Source organism: Mauremys reevesii, linkage group 2 (genome assembly GCF_016161935.1).
Source record: "Mauremys reevesii isolate NIE-2019 linkage group 2, ASM1616193v1, whole genome shotgun sequence".
NCBI classification, from domain to species: Eukaryota; Metazoa; Chordata; order Testudines; family Geoemydidae; genus Mauremys; species Mauremys reevesii.
Genome location: NC_052624.1, coordinates 145811062 through 145832778, shown reverse-complemented (window position 1 = coordinate 145832778; position 21717 = coordinate 145811062). Strand labels below are relative to the sequence as shown.

Below are 21717 nucleotides of genomic sequence, written 5' to 3'. Positions count from 1 at the left end.
GTCCCCCCCCAACTCAGCCCAAGTGCCCACCCCCACACTGACCCCCACCCCAACCCCAGCAGAGCCAGGCGCAGAACACAGCATCTGCCAGCACCAAGCGAGGGCACCTGCCCCCCCAACACACACACGGCAACAGGCACCAGCTGGAGTTTTTCCTCCCTTTTATTATTAATATAAAAATACTCCAGTATTTACAGCCAATAAATAGATTTCAATAACAAATAAATTACACTGGGGTCAGGGGGTCCTTGCTGCTTATTTACACTGATAAGGGGGTGGGGGAGGCAGATGGCGTGCGGGATCGGGGGTAGCTGGGGCAGGAACTGGCTTGGCCAAGAGGCAGGGACCCAGGTGGGGTGTGTGTGTGTGGGTATTTACACTGGTACCTCCCCACCCCACATCCTCCACCCCTCGGAGAGGGTGTGTGGCAAAGTCACCAAGTCCATCTCTGTGGTTTGAGCTGGCCTGAGGGAGGGAGGGGGGGAGAGCGCACAGGAACACAGCCCCCCATTCCACCAGCTGGCCCCCCCTCCCCGGTACAAGGACACCATTGGCCCATCACCAGCACGCAGGCTGGCCATGGGGTGCCACCTTTGGGGGCACAGGGAGAAGGCCAGAGCTGACACCACCCCCACCCCCCAGACTGCAGCCCATAGGTAATCGAGATGGGTGCCCTGTTCCCAGCATGCAATGCAGTCCTGCCCAGCATTACTGGGAGGGCACCTTGTGTCAGCTCTGGGTCTGCCCTTGCTCCCACCCAGCAGTGGGTGAAGGGATCCACATGCCAGTGGCCACCCCAGGCACCCACTGGATAATGCTTTCACAAGGAGGGGTCCAGCCAACAGCCAACAGCACCAGGCTGTGCCTCTCGGGCGAGCCGGCCTCTAAAATCCCACCCGCATCCGCTCCAGGCATCAAGTCTTAAGTAGGCTCCATCCATCCAGGATCCGGGGCAGACTCATGTGTCCCCTCCGTCCGTCCATCCAGGACCTGCCCATACATCCCAACCAGCCATTCCCAGGGCCCAGGCGGGCTCTGGAATGGGCCCGATCCACTGAAATACTGACAGCAGCCGCAGGGGGATCAAAATCCACCGGGGTCGTTAGAAAAGGGTCCCACATGCGTCCCGGCTGGGCAGGGCAGGGGATCCCGGCGCCCCCGGCCGGGTCTGAGGTAGCTGTGCCTGCGTCAGAGGCCCGCAGCCCCGGGCTCACACCGAGGACTCCTCGGGGTTGGAGTCGGGCAGTGCCTGGCGCTGCTGGAGCTTGCGGCGTAGCTCCTCGGCCAGGTCACTGTAGCCGGGCCGCTCCTCGGTGCCCAGCTGCAGGCGGATGTAGCCGTTGGAGGAGGAGCCGCGGACGCTGCCCAGGTGGATGCGGTTGGGCGAGTGCGGGGGCGGGGAGGCCAGGGGCTGCCCGGGGATGCCATTGGCGGGGGGCGAGGGTGTGGCCGAGCCGTTCTGGCACATGGCGTGGCCCGGCACGATCTTGAGGGAGCCGTCCGAGTAGTAGTAGCTGGCCGGGTCCCAGAGCTTCTCGTCCGAGTCCGAGGTGGCGCTGGGAACAAACTTGGGGCTGGGGGGCGACTTGGGCAGCTCGATGGGATACACCAGGGTGCTCTCCACAGCTTTGGTGCCCTTGGCCAGCTCCTCCCGCAGCCGGCGCCGCAGGGACAGCACCACCAGCAGCAGCACCAGGCACAGGGCACCCAGCGCAATCGCCACCATCCACACCAGCCCCAGGCTCTCCAGTGGGGCCCGCGCCTCCAGCGTGGCAGCTGGGCCTGCCACCACCGACACCACGTAGCCCTCGGCTGCCAGGTGCGCGCCCTGCTCCTCCAAGAAGCACCGGTAGGCACCACCATGCTGGGGGCCTGTGCCCAGGATGACCAGGGCCTGCAGGCGGGCGTCGTACAGCACCGAGGCCTGGTCCTCGGCCAGCTCCCGCCCGTTGAAGGTCCAGTGAGCCCGGGCCAGGTTGGAGGTGAGGCGGCAGGGCAGGACCAGGTCCGTGCCAGCCACCACCGTGATGTTCTTGGGAGTGACTTTAACTGCGGGACAGAGGGGAGAAGGGGTCAGGCTGAGGTGGGGGTTGGACCCTCTGCCCATCCCACAGCCCTGCCCCAGAGGGACACCCCACGGGCGATGCCAGCCCCAGGGCCTTGGCCTAGGCCTCTCTGCTGAGGCTGCAGGGACCAGCCTGGAGATGGCACGTGCCCCGTGGGCTCTGACACTGCTGCCGGTTTCACACAGGAGCTGGGCACATGGACACACCTGGGCTGTGCCAGGACCGATGGAGGGTGGGAGGGGGGGTGTCGCTGTGGCCTGTAGGGCAGGTACGGGAGATGTTCGGCTGAGTGCCCTTCCCTGGGACAGGGGAACCCAGGACAGCTTCAGCCCTGCGCCCCACTGCTCCCGGGCAGATACCTCAGCACCAGTCAGCCTTGCTGTCCAGCTGGGGAAACTAAGGCACAGAGAGGAGCAGCAAATCAGCAGCAGAGCCAGAGGAGTCCTGGCTCTCAAGCCTGCGCTGAGAGGGCCCCCCCAAGCTAACAGAGTGCAGGCCCCCTCCCCAGCCCCTTTGGCTCCAAGGGAGCTCCCGGCCCAGGAAGGGGCGCTGGTGACCTCTCACCTGAGGGGGGTGCTCGGAGGAGGTTGCAGAGAGCCGTATCCGCGTTCACCACGTCCTGGACCAGCAGGGACCTGAGAGAGACCCGGAGTCAGCACAGCCCCAGCGGTCCCCCACGGGGCACCGAGCTGCAGTCACTGCCCCTTGGGCCATGCTGGAAGGGAGCCAGAGCCCTGGGGGAGGTGAGGGGAGACCTTCCCGTGGGGCAGGGCAAGGAGATGCTAATCAGGGCCCTCTTGGAGGGGGCACCACAATGACAACCTCTTCCCACCCCCCATGTGGGTAGTGTCCCGCCCCCAGGCCAGCCCCGCAGTCCCCTCACCCATCAGAGCCGTCAGCCCGGAGGCAGCGGCTGGCGTTGCGGCTCCAGGCGCAGTAGGGGTCCTTGGCCAGGACGCAGTCGGCGCAGGAGCGGTACTTGGCGCAGTCCGCCAGGGGCAGCCGCGCCACCTGGGAGCGAGAGCCTGCAAAGAGCAGCTTCTGGGGAGGGGGAGGGACATCAGTGCTGATGGGACAGCCTAGAGCCATCACTGCCCCATACCCTGAGCCCCCCCCAACAGCCCCCTGGTTATCCCTTCCCGTGCCCCCCCATATCCCTGCCCCCCTCAACAACCCCCCCAGTTATCCCCGCCCCTGTGCCCCCCTCAATGGCACCCCCCATTATCCCTGCCCCCCCCTCCAGGGAATTCCCCCAATCCCCTACACTCTGCCCCCCAAGAGCCCAGGGCACCCCTCCACCTCCGGTGCTCTGCCGCCCCGGTTGTCCCCAAGGTGCCCTGCCCCCTACCTTCTGGTGGGCCAGCATGAGGCTCTCGATGGGCTGCGCTGGCTCGAAGACCTGAAGCTCCTCCACGAGGTGGACACGGGAGGGCAGGACCAGGGCCTTGTGGAGCCACCCGTCACCTGGAAGAGCCGCAGGGCAGGATTGCAGGGAGCTGTGGGCAGGGGAGGGGCCCTGAGCACCCCCCATCACTCCTGTACCACCCCCTTAGCATCCCCAGGAACCCTTAGGCCACTCCATGCTGGGAGATGCACCCCCAAGGTGCCCCCCCATCACATGCTCAGCAGCTCCCAAAGCAGCCTCCCCAGCATTATTGCGCCATGTGGCTGGGAGCTGCCCCTCCCCCACTGCACACACACCCCCCCCCCGGGCAGGGCTGAGACCAGGCTGGCTTGAGGGCCCAGCGATTGAGGGGGGGGGAGGGGGAGGAAGGGAGCAGAGCCCTGGCGAGTACCTGTCCCAATGAAGAGCACGTTGTAGGAGGCCCCATCCAGCCCACGCACCCGGTCCACCACCAGCCGGGTGAAGTTGGCGTCCTTCTTGAGCAGCAGGGGCCGGCCGTGGCGCGGCAGCACCGGCTCGTCCATCAGCGGGTGCTTCTTGGCGAAGTTCAGCGTGTTGTCGGGCAGCTCCAGCGAGCTGGCGACGCCATTCTGCCGGTGCCAGTCAGTGATGCACTGAGGGGAGAGGGGCCGGGTCACAGTGGGGCCAGGCACCAAGTGAGGGCAGAGGACACCACCAACCAGGGAGGCAGGGCATAGCTCAGCTGGCAGCCTGGGGGCTAGAGGCAGCTGAAGTGCCCGGGGTGGGGGAAGGGACCCTGGCAGGCAGGGAGTGCAGGTGACACTTCCCAGGGCAGCCCGGGGTGGGGGTGGGAATTAGTGAGTGCCCACCCAGCCCCCAAGGGGGCACTGCTGAGTGCACGAGGGGGGGTGGCCCCTGGCAGAGATGAGAGCAGCTGGCCTCCCCACTGTGATGGCTGGGTCTCCCCGGTCCCCATGGCACTTACCGCCCCAGGCCGGGGGCTGGGCACCTGGTCCGAGTACCTGCCCCACTTCTGGGCCTGCTCCCGGTACTCCTTGTAGGGCCCCTCGAAGGCCTTGCGCACATCCTCGATGTGGTACTGGCAGACGGCAGAGACGTCCACGTCCCCCCTGTGGGAGGGAAGGGGGGTGAGACCCGGCATGGGGCTGGAGGTGCTGGCAAGATGGGGTGGGTGGGGAGGGTGGGTGATGACCAGGGCAGAGCCTGGCGGGCAGGAGGGAGCCAGGGGAAAGCTACTGCTCTGCCCCCGGGGGACGTGTGAGAGTTGGGGGGCAGCCCTGGGGAGACAGGCCCAATGGCAGGGCTGACACAGGCTGCGGAGGGGCGGGGGTCCCCCAGCAGGCGGTGTAGGTGGGATGGAGGCTGCAGGGCTCATGGGGACGCTCAGTGGCCCGGGGCTCCCGTGCTCACCAACGAGCCTGGAAGAGGCCGAAGAAAGTGGTGTCGCGCCAGGTGGTCCCGCCCAGCGTGTACACGGCCTGCAGCCGGTTGAAGTGCAGCTGCTGCTCCGGGATGGAGCAGACCAGCCGGGCCTTGAGGAACGTCGTCCACTTCTTCTGCAGGGTCCGGGCGCCGCCCACATCCCCCTGGGCAGAGGGAGGCACCACATGAGGGGGTGGGACAGGCCAGATCCCAAGAGCCCCACTGCCTGGCACCCGGGTGGTCTCTTGCCCCCATGAAACCAGGCCACCACCAGGGTCCCTTCGCACCGGCCGCAGGCTCAGGCCTGGAGCGAGCTCCGTATCCAGCTGGGCCCATTCCTGCTCAGGGCATGGCCCGGCCTGGCCCACGGGCTCCAGCCACGCCACAGTGTCTCTGGGCACCCCTCCCGCCCGGCACGGGCCCCTGCCCGAGGGCTGGTTGCCATGGCGCCCCGGACGTACCTTGCAGACCCGTGCCACGCGGGCCACCACCTGCTCGGCGTAGCAGTCGTACTCCACGGCCCGCTCACTGAAGAAGAAGTAGACCTTGTCGTCGTCCCCGCTGGGGCTGCCCACGCTCTCCTGCACGTAGGCCGAGCCCACGAAGTGGGGCTCTGCAATGGGGGGCACGTGAGACCAGGGCTCGTGGGCCCCACATCCCCCCAGCTCTCTGCTTGGGCCCCCCGAGGCCTCAGTGCTGTGGGGAGGAGCCCCCCGGCCGCCTCCCGTCACGCTTGGAGCCAGATGCCCTCTGGAGCTGGCCCGGCTGCGCCTCCTCCAATGGCACCCCCAGGTTGCTGCGGGACCCCCCCAACCCCGGCCGGATGCCACGTGGGGAGACCCCGACACTTGGGGCTTCAATCCCGGGAAGCAGAGCCCAGGCAGGGGCCTGATAGCTCGCCAGACCCACAGTGGGATGGGCTGGTTCTGGGGGCAGTGAGAGTCCCTCCCCCCACAGAAAGGGGGCTGCATGAGCCCCCGGTGCCCAGCCCCCCCCCTCACCATTTAGCCAGGAGGCCAAGTACTCTGTCTTCATGGAGTAGTGGGGGCCCAGGTTGCGCAGGATCACCGGCTCCGTGCCCAGGAAGTTGTTGAGTGTCGCCGAGTACAGCTCGCCATCTGGACAGCACGGCCAAGAAGGGGTTAACTTGGTGCGCGGAACAGAAATACCCACCAGCCTCCCACTCCCAGCCCGGGCGCCCTGGGCCCCGTCCCAGCCCCCAACCCAGCCCCCGAAGGGCCCCACCTACCCACGATGAGGCCCGTGTGGCCTTTGGCTGGGTCGTAGGGGCACTTCCCTTTCCCGTCCTCAAAGGCCAGCCTGTTGAGGGAGAAACTGGACTCCTCCTGAAAGAGACACCCCACACGTAGGGTCAGTGGGGCCCAGCGGGAAGCTGCCTGCAGAGACGGCGCTGTGCTGGCCCCACGCTCGGCACAGCTCCACACCGGTCATCATCCATCCGGCAGGCAGCGCCCGTCAGCATCCCCTGCTTCGGTCGCCACCACGGACTCCCAGCCTCTGCCGGCAGAATGAGGCAGGGGGAGCTCCCGGCTCCCCCAGCCCCATCCTGTCCAGCAGGGGGCACTGTGGGGAGCAGGGCAGGAGCTCCCGGCTCTGCCAGCCCCGTCCCATCCAGGAGGGGGCACTGTGGGGAGTGGGGCGGGACCACTGGCTTCAGTGCGAGCTCTCAGCTCCGCCAGCCCAGCCCCGTCCCATCCAGCAGGGGGCACTGTGGGGAGCAGGGCAGGAGCTCCCAGCTCCGCCAGCCCCATCCCAGCCAGCAGGGGGTTATGTGGGGAGTGGGGCGGGACCGTTGGCTGCAGGGGGAGCTCCCGGCACCCCCAGTCCCGTCCAGCAGGGTGCACTGTGGGGAGAAGGGCAGGAGCTCCTGGCTCCGTCAGCCCCGTCCCGTCCAGCAGGGGGCGCACTGCTCTGGACAATACTCACAATGTAGGTGCACTTGGGCTGGAAGGCGAAGGTGCCGCACGCGTACAGGTGGGAGCTGTTGTAGCTCTGGAGGAAGCGGATATAGTTGAAACAGTCGGTCTGGAGAGAAAGGGGCTGGTCAGCGGGAGGGGGTTAGGGGGAGGGGGGCTATCGGGTCCCCCCCGGCAATGCCAGGGCAGGTCTGGCCATGGAGCCAAGTGGAACTTGCCCAGGGCTGTGGGACCCCCCCCCCCCCGCAGCTCCCCAGCCCAGGGAGAGACATGGCACACGCCATCGCTGTGCCACCCCGGGACCTGCCCCTCCACACGCAGCAGAGGGCTGCCGTACAGACACGCGGGCTCAGACGGGGGGCCTTGCTCCTGCGCATGGGGCGAGGCTGGGAGTGGGCAGGGGAGCCGGGGCCCGTGTGCCCAGCTTGCATACCTGGTTGTTCTTGCCCTTCTGGATACATTCCACTTTCTTCTCTGTCGGAGCCTCCCAGGAGATCTGCCAAGCCAGAGGGGAGCGGGGTCAGGGGCTGAGCCAGCCCACCCCAGTCCTGCCCCACCCACCCCCCCATCTCCTGCAGCCAAACACACTCGGCCCTCCATGCTCGCCACATCCCCCATCTGGCAGAGGCGCCCAGCAACCAGCGCCCAGCCCAGCTCCAAAGAGACCATGCTCATGTTCAGGGGTGCCCAGCAGGGGGCGCTGCTCCCCAAGGGGCTGTTTAACCAGCACCCCCAGGCCAGCCAGACCCCTCGTAGCTCCGTCCCCCTAGATGGGGGGGCACCGCAGACCTTGCCAGCCAGGCTTTGGGGCCCCCTCCCAGGCTCTGTGGTGGCACTGCCCCCTGCTGGGACCCCGCAGCAGAGCCGCCCTCTCTTACCGCTGCCTTCAGCTCCATGGTGCCGGTGGCGAGGGCGAAGATGGCCTCCCGGGCACCCACGTACAGCACCCTCTCGGCCTCGCCCAGCGTCAGTGTCATGTAGTGCGACACGCCTGCCTTGGAGAACCGCTTCGCCACGTCCTTCAGCTCTGTGGGGAGGAGACGGGACGGTGTAAGGGGACTCGGGGGCCTGCGGCTCCTGGGGGCACAGGGGCAGACTGGGGCCTGGCACCACCACCGTGTCCCAGGCTGCCTGCTCCTCGGTGCCAGCCAGCCAAGAGGCTGCCAGGCCTCAAGTTCCAGAGCTGTGTGGTGATACCGGGGCTCCCACCTCACACCCTGCCCCAGCAATGGTGGGTGAGTTCCTCACTCCCAGGGTGCCCTGGGGGCAGGCAGGATCCAGGAGCCACCCGCGTCCTGCTGGCTGCTCGGCTGGCACCCCGAGCACTGGGCCAACCGGCTGTAGGGCAAGGGGAGATCCCACCCGCTGAGGGGGCAGGTGCTGAGGGATCCCGGGGGCCATGGCTAGCAGGTGACGAGGCTGAGTCTGGACTGGACACAGGACTAGAGAAGGGCGTCTTGGAGACAACTCGTTCTGTGCCAGCAGGAGAGGAACTGTCCCAGCTGCTCTCTCCTCCCCGCTCGCAGATCGCCAAGAGCCCCCAGCAGAGACGGGGCTGGCCACGCAACACCTCCTTGCACTGCCATGGCTGGCAGCCCCTCCCTCCAGATCTGCAGCCCCTGCTAGCCCAGCCCTGGGCTCCCCCGCAGATCTGGCATGCTCCTCACTCCTGACCCGCAACCCCCTAGCCTAGCTGGGAACGGCCCTGAGCTCGTGATCTTGTCCGCAGACACCCTGAGCCTGGAGAAAAATTCAGCTCTAATGTGCCCCAGGCCCCACGGGGTGCAGAGACCCGCTGAGCACGCTGGGCTGGGGGAGCTCACGTGGGACCGTCTGCTCCAGCCAGCCCCACCCAGGGCATCAGCCCCTTCCTGGAAGCCGCCCTTGCCCTCCAGGGAGCCGCTCGCTCCTCACGCTGGCTGGACAAGGGAGCCATTGTCGGGGATGCGCCGGGTGGAACCGGAGAGTGCTGAGCCTGGCGCCCTGGCAGAGGGGGGCTTTGCCGAGCCCCTACCCAGCCCGGCCCCCACGGTCAGCTTTGTTCAGAGAAAGGGCACATTGATGGGAGAACGGAGCGTGGGGGTGGGGAGCATACAGAGGTACTCAAGCCACTCTGGGCTGGGGGGAGGAGATCTGCCAGGCACTGCCGGGGTGAGGGTGGGGGCAGCTGTCACCCACCTAGCCCCCAATTCGCTCTGCTCCAGGCCGGACACAGCGTGCAGGGCACCGAACTCCCTAGCCAGCCCAGGGGCTGCACACTCTGCCTTCCCGAGGGAGGGAGGCTGGAGAGAGAAGTCAAGCCCGTAAGTGGAGCTGGCCCAAGCTGATGGCAGGAAACCCAGCACCAGCCCGGTCGCATTACCAACCGCAACGTGAGCCCCCCCCCCCCCCCACAACCCCAGTGTGGCTCAGGCTGGTGCAGAAGGCTCACAAGCCAGCCGTGTAGGGCCCAGGGTACAGACCACTTCAGGCTGGCCTACAGCCTTGGGGAAATGGGGACCCCCCAACTTCCAGGAAGCCTCCTGTGTCCCAATCCCCCACTCAGGAGCACGTCGCCCCAGGGCAGGGACCGGATCTGCCGACCGGATCTGCACAGCACCTGGCACGATGGCACCTGGGGCACAGGGAGATTCCCAGACGCTGCTACGTACAATACCCCGAAACACACACACACGCCTGCTGGCATGGAGGGGTCCAACCAGGCCGCCCCGGGGCATCTCCCTGGACCCGGGGCGAGGGCAGCCGAGTGCTGACATCAAGGCAAGACATGGCGCGGCACAGCAGGTGCGAAGCCAGAGCCGGAGCCCCCATGGCCAGCTCACTTCTGCCCCCAGCACTGCCCCCATGCCCTGCGGCACAGACCCTGCCAGACTTGGCATCCCCAGCGCCTAGAGTCGGGGGGGTGGGGAACCCACAGGTCACAGGCGGGCAGCTTGGGCACCTTGAGGTGACACAGGCAAAGCGGGACTGGACACAGGGAACGAGGCTCCCCAGAGACTGTCGCATTCCCTTCCCCACACGAACACCCAGGGACTCCTTCGGCACAAGGCAGGAGCACTGAGGGGTGAGGGAGACCCCTTGGCACAGCCCAGCATCCCAGAGAGCAGAGCTTCCAGGGCAGCCTGAGAACCTGGGGCCTCGGCACTGAGGGGGCTGGCTCAGCCGCTCCGCCAGCTGGGGCCCATTAGAGCCGGGGAGCGGAGCCCGCCCCAATGCCGTGGCCGATCAAAGCCGGCACCTGGCTTCAATCAGCCCCCACCCCCACTCCCCAGCCTGGGGTTCAGCAGGGCGGGGGAGGGGAGCCCCCACCATATGGGGAGCAGGCCCCAGGCAGCAGCACCTGAGAGGATGAGCCCAGCCCCTCGCAGAGGGTAGAGCAGGCACCAGCAGCTCTCGTGGGACGAGGACCCAATGGGCAGTACCCACCCCCAGGCAGCCAGTCCCAGTGCAACTCCAGGCTGGCGAGTACGTCCCAGCTCCTGCAGGGACTGGGGTGCCGGGAGGGGGGGGGGGGAGGTGCGGCAGCTGCAGAGCCCGAGTGCTAAAGGGGGCCCAGGAGGAGAACCTGCCCTGGGTGCAGAGAGCCTGGCAGAAGGGGGGGGCTGCGGGTCAGGACTGAGGAGCACCGCCACAGGATACATCCCCACCCACACGCCAATGGGGCCATCAGACCCCCAGAGCCAGAGCCAAGGCGGGGAACGCAGGACCGTGGGGGGAGCACCCAGGGCACAGAGACTCACTCAGAGCAGCCCCCGCGTGGGCACAAGGGTCGGGCGCCCACCCCGTATGGCAGGAGCCGAATGAGAGCCTGTGGGCACAAGGGACGGAGGCTGCCCCCGGGCAGGGCCCAGCCCTCACGCTGGGGGAGCAGCAGGACGCAGGATGCAGGGGGAGGGGAAGGGAGCCCTGGGGAGGGCAGCTAGTAGCAAACAGGATGAGATCATTGCCCGGGGCTAGCGCAAACACCTGATGTCACCTCCGGAGAGGCAGCCCCCCCCCGGGGCTAGCCAGGCCCCCAGGCAGGGCAGGGCAGAGCCCCCTTCCCGCCAGCACAGCGCTGAGAGCAGCGCTTCACCAGTGGGAAGGGGGCAGGGAAGGTCTGGGGACCCCAACGTAGGTACCACGGAGCCAGGGGGCGAGCACCTGATTTGGCCTGTGAGCCATGACCAGGCCAGGGAGGGAGGCCCCCGCCTTACCCCACAGAGCTCGCAGCCTGCAGATGCCATGTCTGGCGCGTCACAGCTGGAGTCAGGCACCCGGTGGGAGGGCAGGGTGGGATGCCGCATGCCTACAGGTGGGGGTCTTGGGGGGGGGGGGCTCCCAATCCCATGCCAGCGGGAGATGCCCACCAGCGGTGCCCAGTCACCGTGTCCTGGCTGTGCCAGCGAGATTTATCCAAAGGGCCAGGCTGCCCCCGAGGGAGGGGCCAGACTGTCAGGGCCACAGGTGCTGCCCTGTGTCCCATGCACGGTACCGGGGCCTGAGCTCCCCAAACTGGATTTGCCACCCCGCGGGGCTCAGAGCGACTGTAGCATGTCCCCCCTGCCAGGAGCGCCGCCAGCTTTTTTCCCGCCCTAGGCGGCAGAAAGTCCCGCCCCTGAAATGCCACCCCCGACAGAGGCAGTGGAAGGTCCCACCACCGTGGTCGCCGCCCCCCAAATGTTAGTGCCCTAGGCGACCGCCTAGGTCACCTAATGGGTTGCACCGGCCCTGCCCCCCGCGATTCCCTCGCCAGCCAGGGGCTCCAGGGCTGGGCACCCACCAGCTTCGCTGCAGCAGCCCTTTGCCTCTCCTGGCTCCCAGCTCCAGCCCCTCGAGTCAGACCTGCGGGGTGATGGGGGGTGCCTGGGACGTGCTCCCATCCCGGGGAACAGGCTCCAGGGACTCCCCCAGGACACAGGGAGACCATGGCTGCCCAGTCCCAGCCAGCACCCTAACCGCTGGGCCTTTCTTCCCCTGCCGGGGCGAGTGCAGGCTGGACAGGGAGCTCCCCCCCCACCCCCCCGAAGGCAGGGGTCCTCCACAGCCACCCCCCAGCACAGGGACCCTGCTGACCCATCGCCCTCACTGCACAGCGAGCCAAGCACGGGGAAGCCGCTCCCCAGGAAAAGGGGGTTCCCTTAGCAGGAAGCCGGGAGAGGTGGCAGCTCTGCAATGAAGCACATAGGATTTGGAGGTTTCCTTAAAACCCCAGCTCCTGGAATCAGGTGCGTCTCTGCATTCCCCTTTAAACAGCGAGAGGTGGTTGTGGCTACAGAGCAGGGAACGCGAGCCTGACAGTGACAGGCACAGACGCCCCCCCCAACACACACACCTCTCCCCAATCTCAGCAGTGGGGAACCAGACGCTCGACTTCTCTGTTAAAATACATTGTCCCTCCAGGCCTCTCTGCCTTGAATTGCTGGGATCCAGCTCAGCACCGTGGGACAGACGCTCCTGGGGCCGGGCCCTGGGGGGTCTGTCTGATGGGGTAGTCCCAGCCCCACTCCTCCAGAGACCTCTGCTGCCGCCTCCTTCTCCCCCCATCAGCCGGTGTAACGTCAAAAAGCCCAGCCCAGGGCACCACAACAGTTCTATGCTTACTGCCAGGGCTGGGCGCTACCCAACAGAGTCATGACACGTCCCCCCAGCCTGGCCATCGCTGCACTCACCGTTGTAGGGGATGGTTTTCCTGGGCACCAGGTTCCACCAGGCGGCGTCGGTGGTGGCCACGCTCAGGAAGATGGTGGTGAGCAGGGCGAGGCCTGGGAGGCTGGCGTCCATGCTGCCCCGTGGCACGCTGGGGTCTGGCCTCCCGGGGCCCAGCTCCTTTCGTGCCCTCACTGCTCTGGGCGGCCTGGCGGGGAGACAGGCCAGTTACAGGGGGCCAAGGGCAGAGGAGCCAAAGCACGTGGGCAGGCAGGAAACGGGGACAAGGGAGCCATTGAGACGCTTCTGCTCTGAGCGCTCGGGGGGAGGGGCTGAGCCAGCCACAGACTCAGATTCCGCCCCCCCCCACACACACTCCCCTGCAGAGCGCTCCCTGCCAAGCCCCCTGCCACAGCCCCAGCCCCATGGAAGGGGAAAAGAGTCTGACCCAGCCAGCCAGGAAATGAGCCAAGGGCCGTGGGGTGGGGGGGAAGGGATTTGCCCAGTGTCAGAGAGGGAGGCGGGGGCAGAACCCAGGAGTCCTGACCCCTATGACCTCCTCTAGCCTCCTGAGGCAAGCAGGACACTTCTGTCTGGCCCTGCCCCACAGCCCAGGGCCAGGCCAGAGCAGTGTTTCTGCCCCACGAGCTGGCGAGGCCAGTGGCTAGAAGCAGAGACACAGCGACATCCTGGTGCCCACCCAGGCTGGGCCTCTCCCCGCCCCTCGGGGCCGCGCACAGGAGTGCTTGGCTCCCCTTCCCCCACGCTGAATGGTATCAACTGGCCAGATCCACGGCCAGTGCCCCCCGCCCCTGCCCCCCACCTAGCCGAGCGCCCCTCGCAGGAGCCAGGGATGCACTGCTGACCCAGGCAGCAGGGGGCAGGTGTGTGCACCAGAGCCTCCTGCAGGGAGCTGCTGCCCCCCCGCCCCCACCAAGCGGAGCCGGTGCTACCCCTAGGTCACGGATTCCCCTTTTTGTGGTCACCTCCTTCCATAACTACTTCCTGCCATCAATGAAGCTGGCGCTGAGTCAGCGGGGGGCGGGGGCTGCCAGCAATGCTGCTCCCTCCTCTTCTCAGCTGACGCACAGCTGCGCCCCCCCATCCCCCACGCACACACTCCCCTGGGATCACTCCACCTTGCCGCCCTCACATCCTCTGCAGGAGGAAACTCCACCCAGGGATGGGTGAGGGGCTTTCCCCAGTCAGACAGAGCCTCAAAGGGGCCCCCTGAACCCGCATTAGCCCCCCGAGCCAATCCCAACAGGGCAAGTCCCAGCTCTGACAGACTCCCTCTCTGACCTCGGGCAAGTCCCATCACTTCGTGCCTCAGTTTCCCCCTCTAACATGGGTAGGATGACACCAGCCCAGGTGGCGGCTGGTGAGTTACCTCCACGCCAGCGAGGGGCTTTGGGACCCTTGGCTGGAAGGTACAAGGGGGAGCAATTGCCGGGGGAGAGTCTGAACTAGCCTGGTGTTGCCCCCCCCGCCCCCTTCTGCGTTCGGGATGTCTGAAGACGGAGCAGCCCAGCGAACAGGCTGGCGTTGCCAGCAGGCTGGGCTCTCTCCTGCCTTGTGCTGGGCCTTTGCCACCCTGGACCTGAGGCTTTCTGCTGCAGAGTGGGCAGAAACATGCCACACGGGGAGAGGGGGGCACCACCAGGGGCGGCTCTACAAAGTAGGCTGCCCCAAGCAGCGCCGGCGCGCGCGCGCCCTTCCCAGTCGCGCGGGGGGTCCTCCCCCTTCCGCGGCATCCTGGGAGGCGGCACATGCCTGCGGCAGGTCCACCGGAGCCCGGACGAGCGGACCTGCGCAGTCATGCCTGCGGGGGGAGCTCACCGGAGCCGCGGACGAGACGACCGCGCGTCATGCCTGCGGCAGGTCCGTGGACCACCCGCAGGCATGCTCCACCGAGCCAAATGCCGCCCTCCCAGGATGCCGCTGGTGCCTAGAGCCGCCCCTGGGCACCACTGCCCAGAGCCCCCCCAACATGGAGTGGGTTACCTAGGGAGGTGGTGGAATCTCCTTCCTTAGAGGTTTTTAAGGCCCGGCTTGACAAAGCCCTGGCTGGGATGATTTAGTTGGTGTTGGCCCTGCTTTGAGCAGGGGATTGGACTAGATACCTCCTGAGGTCCCTTCCAACCCTGATAGTCTATGATTCTATGTCCTGGGGAGGGACTGACAGAGACTGTGGGTGGGACACGGCCTCAGAGGGCAGAAGGTGCCCGTGGCGTCTAGCTGAGCAGGGGCCAGAGTCAGGGGGTGATGGCCAGGCTGTGGGGCCCACGGATGCGGGAAGCGCTCACAGGTTACCAGCAGGACGGTGGCAGGAGCAGAGCTGTTTTCCATGACGGGAAGCAGGAAGCTGCCTCTCCCACCCGGCTCCTGCGAGGAAGGACACGGCAGGGGAGAAGTGGATTTCCGGCCAGGAAGTGAGGCAGTGGGCTGTGGGAATCATGGCCAGCCCAGCCAGGAAGCCAGATCCAGCTGGGAACGAGCCGGGGGGGCAGCCCCTGCCCCCGCCAGAGCTCACCACCCCCAACGGAGCCGAGGGAGCCTCTGGAACCCCTCTGGCCCAGTCCAGCCTGCAGGGGCCGGCCCCTGCTCTCAGCCCCGTGGAGTTGGTGGGTCTTAGACCAGCGTGTCAAACACCTACATCACAGCAACCGCCACTGCCTGGCAGCTGCTCGGGGGGCCAGAGGGGTCGGGTCCCAGGGCAGCCCATGGGGGCGGGGGATGGGCAGCTCGGGAAACCAAGCCAATGTCCTGGTCAGTTTCTGCGCAGAGCATGGATCCTGCCCTCCACGGGCGCCTGGGCTGGGCAGAGACCAGAGCTCCTGCCCCTGCTCCGCAGGCTGCCAGACCCACATGTCAGGAGCCACCCACAGCAAGAGCATGACATGCTCTCCTTCCAGGAAAGGCCTGCCCCTGGCACACGGGCACCCACCTTCCAGCCTCCCCGGGGCAGGGGGAGATGATGGGTACGAAGTGGGGGAGGGACACCACCCCATGCACAGAGCTCAGCCTCGCCAGCCCCTTCGCGCTCTCTCAGCAAGGGGCAGAGGAAACTGAGCCCGGGGCCCACGGAAAATGCCAGGCCTGAAGCCGGGGTAGCCGTTATCCCACAGAGCATGCCAAGGGGCAATGCCAAGGCATCTGCCAAGGGGGACCTCTGGGGGGGGGGCAGATCCCTGGCCACACACGGCCAGGCCAGCAGAGCAGCTGCACACGCCAGCCAAGCCCAGCCCGGGGGCCCAGCTGCCGTGTGTGGGAAGGGGGCCAAGGCAGCCGCCGGGGGGCTCGGCCATTCCCCAGCCAGGGGGAGAGACCCCCCGGCTCTCCCCGCCCCAAGAGGGGCAGGGGGGGAGCACACTGCCAGCAGGCCCAGCCCTAGCCAGACCCCCCTCTGCCCCACGCACCCCCCGAGTGCCATGATTCCCATCAACGGGGCAGGGGGTGAGCTGCGGGGACTCCGCTGGGTGCAGCGGGGCTGAGAGCTCCCCCCCCCACGGATCGGCCCCCAGCAGCCGCCCATCCCCCTCCCCCGCCCAGCACGGAGCCGCCCCCAGCAGCCCCCCCGCCCCTCGGGCTGCGAAGGAACAAAAGCCCGGAGCGCTCCGCCCCCTGCCGGCCGGCGCGGGGGCTGCCCGCTGCTCTCGGGAACCGGCCCTGCCAAGCGGGGTGGGGCGGCCCCCGGCCCCCCAAAGGGACCGAGCCGGGCGGGGGCGCTGCCAGCTCCGCGGCCCGCCGGGCACGAGAAGCTCTAGGGAAGCCGCCCGGGGGCGGCGCAGTGGGGCAGAGGGGGGGCGGATCCCCCAGCCCCCAACTCCTGCATCAAAGGCCCGAGCATGGCAGCGCCCAGCGGCGAGGCCAAGCCCGGCTCCGGCCCCCCGAAGATGGGGGCAGGCGGCAGCCAGCGCCACGGGGCGCCCTGGGGCCGGAGCAGCGAGGGGAGCCCGGAGAGCCGGGGGAGAGAAAGAGGCTCGCAGATGGCGCTGCGCGCTCCTTGCGCGCACCCTGCGCTCCCCCGCCCACAGGGGCGCGGGGCTGGGTTTTGTTTTCCCAGCGGAGCTCGGAGGGAGAAAGGAGAAGCAGCCGGAGCCTTTTGCAAGCTCAGCGGGCTGCGGGGCCGCGGCTTTGCTGACACGACCTGGGCAGGGAGCGAGTTTCTGCGTCCCGGAGCGCGGGGGACTTCTCCGGCCATTCGCGGGGAGCCCAAGCCCCGGGGCTGAGGGGTCCCGCTCCCCCAGGCAAGGCCGGGGAGGGGTTGCAGGAGCCCGGGGTGCACTGAGGACAAAGGGGCTTTTCGGGGGCGGTGGGGGAGTTAGTAACCAGCCGCAGATCTGCCTCCACACCGGAGTCCCACCGCCCCCGCCCAACCCACAGCCCCGAGCGCCCAGCCTGAAAACTTTGCAGCGCAGCTGGTGCCCGGAGAGAGCAAACCCAGCGCCCCCAAACCGCCCCCGCCCGGCGCCCCCGCAGACGCGCTCGGCTGAGCTGGGGGGTTGTAGGAGGGGGCGCTGGGGGCCCAGCCCCTGGCCGAGCTGGTCCGGAGAGGCCGGGCTGGGCTTCGCTAGCAGCGGACCCCCCCCCAGTTCCCGGGGGCGGGCGCTCGCCCCCAGCTCAAGGCTAGTTCGCACAAAGAACGTGGGTCCGTTTCCGGGGGGGCTGCCCTGGAAAGCGGGGTGCCGGCTGCACAGGGGGGGCGCTGGGGTTCGCGTTCCTCTGAGCCGCGAGCGAACCGAGCCCGGCAGCCCCCCCGTAAAGACCGGAGAGGAACAAAAGCGGCTTCTCCCCTCCGCCACTCACCTTCGGGGCTCTGGGGCCCGACCCCGCGCGAGAACCGACCGGCCCGGGGCTGCGGGGCGCTCGGGGGTCCCCAGCTCGCGGCGCTGGCGCTGCCCTTTCTTCGCTCGCCCCGAGTGTGCCGCCCGCTCGCCTGCCTGCCTCGATTCCCCCCCTCCGCGTGACGTCAGCCGGGGGCGGGGCTCCTCCAGATGAATGGGAAGCCTCGGAGCTCAGCCCCCAGCGTCAACTGCTGCCGGGGGGCCACGGGGAGCCCTTGGGATCGGCCCCGGGGTGGGGGTGGCTGGATGGCGTTGGGGATGGATGGGATGTGTGTCGATGGGCGTGTGTGTGGGTGGGGGATGGATGGGAGAGAGAGGCTGGGGGCAGGGGATGGGGTGTGTATGGATGGGGATGGGGGTTGGGGATGGATGGGGACTGGCGGATGGATGGGGTGGGGATGGATGGGGTGTGTATGGGTGGGGGCTGGGGGCAGGGGTGGGGATGGTTTGGAGGGAGGCTGGGGGCAGGGGATGGGGTGTGTTTGGATGGGGTGGGGGCTGGGGTAGGGGATGGATGGTGTGTGTATGGATGGGGTGGGGGACTGGCGGATGGATGGGGTGTGTATGGGTCGGGGCTGCGGGCAGGGGGTGGGGGATGGATGGGGTGGGTATGGATGGGGGTGGGAGGCTGGGGGATGGATGGGAAAGGGAGGCTAGGGCAGGGTATGTAGATGGTATGTGGATCTCTTGTGCTAACTGAGACACTGTTTGGTTACTGATTCCACCCAGACAAAGGCAGAGAAAAAGCTATCACAGGAGGCCCCAGGGATCTGGGAATGGGTCTGTTGGCCTGGCATGGTGTGTGAGATGCAGCCCTCTGCTGGACAGAATCAGATCTGTTTGCTCATGTGTCATAGCCCCTATAGTGCTAACAGCTAGAGGAGAGTCTCTGGTGTCACTGGCAGCCATGTAAGAGGCACAGGGACAGTCCTTGCCCACACTTTCAGGACTCTATGCAAGCCGGTACCCTGTTAGCCTCAAAGGATGTTGTGAAACCGGAGCAGCAGGCAGGTAGGCAGCTGCTCCCCTTTACAGCGGGTTTAATCCGGTTTAGTGAAGTTTAAGCCAAGCTGCAATAAATGGCTCAGACCAAAATCAGCACCTCCCCCAGGAGTGTGCACGGTGGGGGAGGGGTGGTAACAGGCAGCCCAAGTCTGTGTGTGCAGAGGCCTGAAGAAACACGGCCAGCAGCAAGGGGAGGTGGCCTGGGGCCCGCCAGCCAGCCAGGGAAGGGGGATGAGCCAAGGAAGGCCAGAAAGGGATCAGAGGGATGGGTCCCCCCAGCTGGCATCGCTTTAGCGCTGGGCTGCCACTCAGGCTCTGGGCCTTTCCCATCAGCCACCCGAGGGGCATGAATCTGGTGGCCGATGTGTCAACCTCAGCCTCCCAAGTGAGGCACCTATGTCCATCACTGGCCAGCACCTGGGGAAGCCAGCAGTGTTCAGAGGTGTGGCCCATCCGGTCCCGTCCCCCACAACCCCCCCTCTTGGAAAGCAGTGGGAGCTGCAGCCAGGCGGCTGATTTCAGGGCCTAGTCAAGGACTGGGTGAATCTATTCCAGCAAGCCCTGCTGACAGGCATCAGTGGAACTTATAAGGTGCATAGGCCTGGTGCTGCCTGTCTGCCCAGGGATGGGGGTGGGTGGGAATTAACTCCTTCCTGCCTCACGTCTGATTCTTAGGGCTGCTGTGCATTAAATGGTTTCTGCTTCACTCTGGGGACGTTCCAAATAACCTGCCATTGCCCCCCGAGACACCCCCCATCACAGGGATGTGTCTGTGCCCTGGCCGGGGGAACAGAGCTTACGGCCAGAAGGGTCCAGCGGATTGTCCAGCCTGACCCCTAGCTAGCACAGGCAAGAGACCGGCCCCTGCTCGCCTTGCATTCAGCCCAGGGTGGGGCACTCAGGGATTGTGAAATTAACATCTAGTCCATGCTGTCAATCCCCATGTCCAGCCTCTGACATGGCCGTGATACAAAGCACTAGGGCAGATGGGGCTAGGCGGTGATTTGCACCCTGGATGCCCACCCAGGGAAGCTCCAACAGTGCAAACAGCTAGCGATGCACGGTGAGAGATCCTGTCCCTGAGCCATTCCACCAGCATAGGTGGCTGCTAATGCCCAGGCAGCCTGGCACAGCCTCGGGAGTGCTCCCTACACATGCCCTGGCACCCCAGGCATTCCAGGCCTGTGGTATGTGGCGCTGCAGCAGCTTGACTGTGCCGCAGCCCATGGGCACCTCAGCTGGGCTGCTGTTAGAGCATCCTGGGGCTGCTCTAATTTACACCAAGGGCTTTTTGGTCCCTGGAGCAGCCCAGGATCTGGAAGGCCCCAAAGGTGGTGTAAAGACTCCCTGCCCCTGGGCTGGGCCCTCTGGAGGGGCTGCAGAGAACTCCAGTGATCTGCCCCGGTGTCGGGAATGGGGGTTGGTCCCAGTAAATGCTCCTGGATTCCAACCCCTCGGCAGCTCCCTGATCTGAATGAGCTCCTTGTCTGAGGTGGGGGCCATGGCTGGGGCCGGGTGCGTGGGCTGGGGGGCGGGGCTAGGGGAGGCCGATGCTGGGAGCTGGGAACAGTCCCAGCTCTCAGCCCGGCTGCTCCACAGCTTGTTCTCCAGAACTGGGGAGCGCAGCCCCCGCCGCCAGGCTGCTGAGCATTAGTCACCCGGCCGGCTGGAGGGAAAAGTGGTAATTACAGCAGAAGGAAAAACCAGCCACAAGCCTCTTCTGAACCAGCTCAGCGCTGCGGCTGGTGTGGAAAGACAGCGGGCAGAGCGCTGCTCCTCTATCACCCCTTTGATCAACGGGCTCGCAGGGCTCTGCCAGCCTTAATTCAGTGTCACGCTGGGTTGGAGTCAGGACAGCACTGTGCCCAACACTGACACATCAAGAGAAGAAGGAAATTCCTTGATGGCGTGTTGCAAATCAATAACAGTCAGAAACAGAACCCAGGAGTCCTGGCTCCCAGCCCCCCTGCTCTAACCCTTAGACCCCACTGCCCTCCCAGAGCTGGGGAGAGAACCCAGGAGTCCTGGCTCCCAGCCCCCTTGCTCTAACTCCTAGACCCCACTGTGCATGTGTACCAACAGAGAAACACAAAGCCCAGCCCCCTAGAGCTGGGACTCCAACCCAGGAGTCCTGCCCCCTAGCCCCCTGCCTCCCCAGAGACCTGCTAGCACCCGGCTCTCGCTCTCTTCAGGGCTCAGCACCCACCTTGGACAAGGACTCTTGGAGCACTGGGGACGTTCCAGGAGCCTGGAGGAAGCTGCCGTCAGGTAAACGGGATGACCCCGGCGATTACAGACCTGTCAGCCTGACATCGATCCTGGGCAAGATAATGGAGCAGCTGAGCCAGGACTCGATTAATAAAGAACTAAAGGAGGGTGATGGAATTAATGCCAATCAATGTGGGTTCTGGAAAGCGATCCTGTCCAGCTAACCTGATGGCTTTGATGGGCTTTCAGGTTTGGTTGATAAAGGTGACAGCAGTGCTGTAATGATCTTAGACTTCTGCGAAGCGCTGTGCGTAGGACCGCACGGCACTCTGATTAAAAAGCGAGGATGATATGACATTACCATGGCAGACAGTAAATGGATTAAAAGCTGGCTAACATACAGCTCAAAATATCACTGTAACGGGGAATCGTCATGGAGTGGGTGTCGTTCTACCGGGATCTGTTTCTGGGCCCTACGCTATTTCACATTTGACCTAGAAGAAAACATAAAATCATCCCTGATAAAGTTTCCAGCTCACATGAAAACTGGGGGAGCAGTGACTGATGAAGAGACCAGGTCACTGATAAAGAGCGACCTGGATTGCTTGGTGAGCTGGGCACGAACGAACAATATGCATTTTAGTCTGGCTAAATGCAGACATGTGCATGGAGGAACAAAGCTCGCAGGCTGGGGGCCCCTGTCCTGGGAAGCATTGGAGGGGGTGTGTGGATAATCAGTGGAACATGAGCTCCCAGTGGGAGGCTGTGGCCCAAAGGACCAACATGCTTTTTGGATGGATAAATGGGGGACTCTCAGCTAGGAAGAAACACTTTTTTACCTCTGGATTTGGCCTTGGTGCGACTGCTGCTGGAATCCATCGTTTTGGTGCCCACAGGTCAGGAGGGTGCTGATCCATCGGAGAGGGGGCAGAGAAGAGCCACAAGAATGATGAAAGGATTGGAAAACCTGCCGTATAGGGATGCAGACTCAAGGAGCTCCGGCTATTTAGCTGAACACAGAGAAGGTGAAGGGGTGACACTCAGTCTGTCAGTACCTACAGGGGAAGCAAAGATTTCATACCGGGCTCTGCAGCTTGGCAGAGGAAGGTCTCACACAATCCAAGGGCTGGAAGCTGAAGTTATACAAATTGACTGGCAATAATGTGCACGTTTTTAACAGGGAGGGGGATTAACCAGGGGGACAATTTACCCAGGTC

At 65.8% G+C, this 21717-nt stretch overlaps 1 protein-coding gene across 4 annotated transcripts; it reads right to left on the bottom strand.

The window, feature by feature from the left end:
• Nucleotides 1-151: 151 nt before the first annotated feature.
• On the bottom strand, nt 152-17392 carry SEMA4C (semaphorin 4C). 4 transcript variants are annotated; one of them, XM_039527764.1, is made up of 15 exons: nt 17250-17392; nt 12464-12648; nt 7691-7839; nt 7246-7308; nt 6823-6921; nt 6125-6221; nt 5877-5993; nt 5337-5488; nt 4864-5039; nt 4418-4562; nt 3863-4085; nt 3415-3530; nt 2950-3107; nt 2631-2701; nt 152-2049 (listed from the first exon to the last, which is right to left on the bottom strand). In XM_039527764.1, the coding sequence occupies exons 2-15, from the start codon at nt 12573-12575 to the stop codon at nt 1211-1213; spliced, it is 2517 nt and encodes an 838-aa protein (XP_039383698.1). In that variant the 5' UTR covers nt 12576-12648; nt 17250-17392; the 3' UTR covers nt 152-1210. The 4 variants fall into 4 exon arrangements, with proteins under 4 accessions (XP_039383698.1, XP_039383701.1, XP_039383700.1 ...); XM_039527767.1 differs by having other exon boundaries at nt 2950-3104; XM_039527766.1 differs by lacking the exon at nt 17250-17392 and adding an exon at nt 14754-14883.
• Between the last annotated feature and the right edge of the window lie 4325 nt (nt 17393-21717).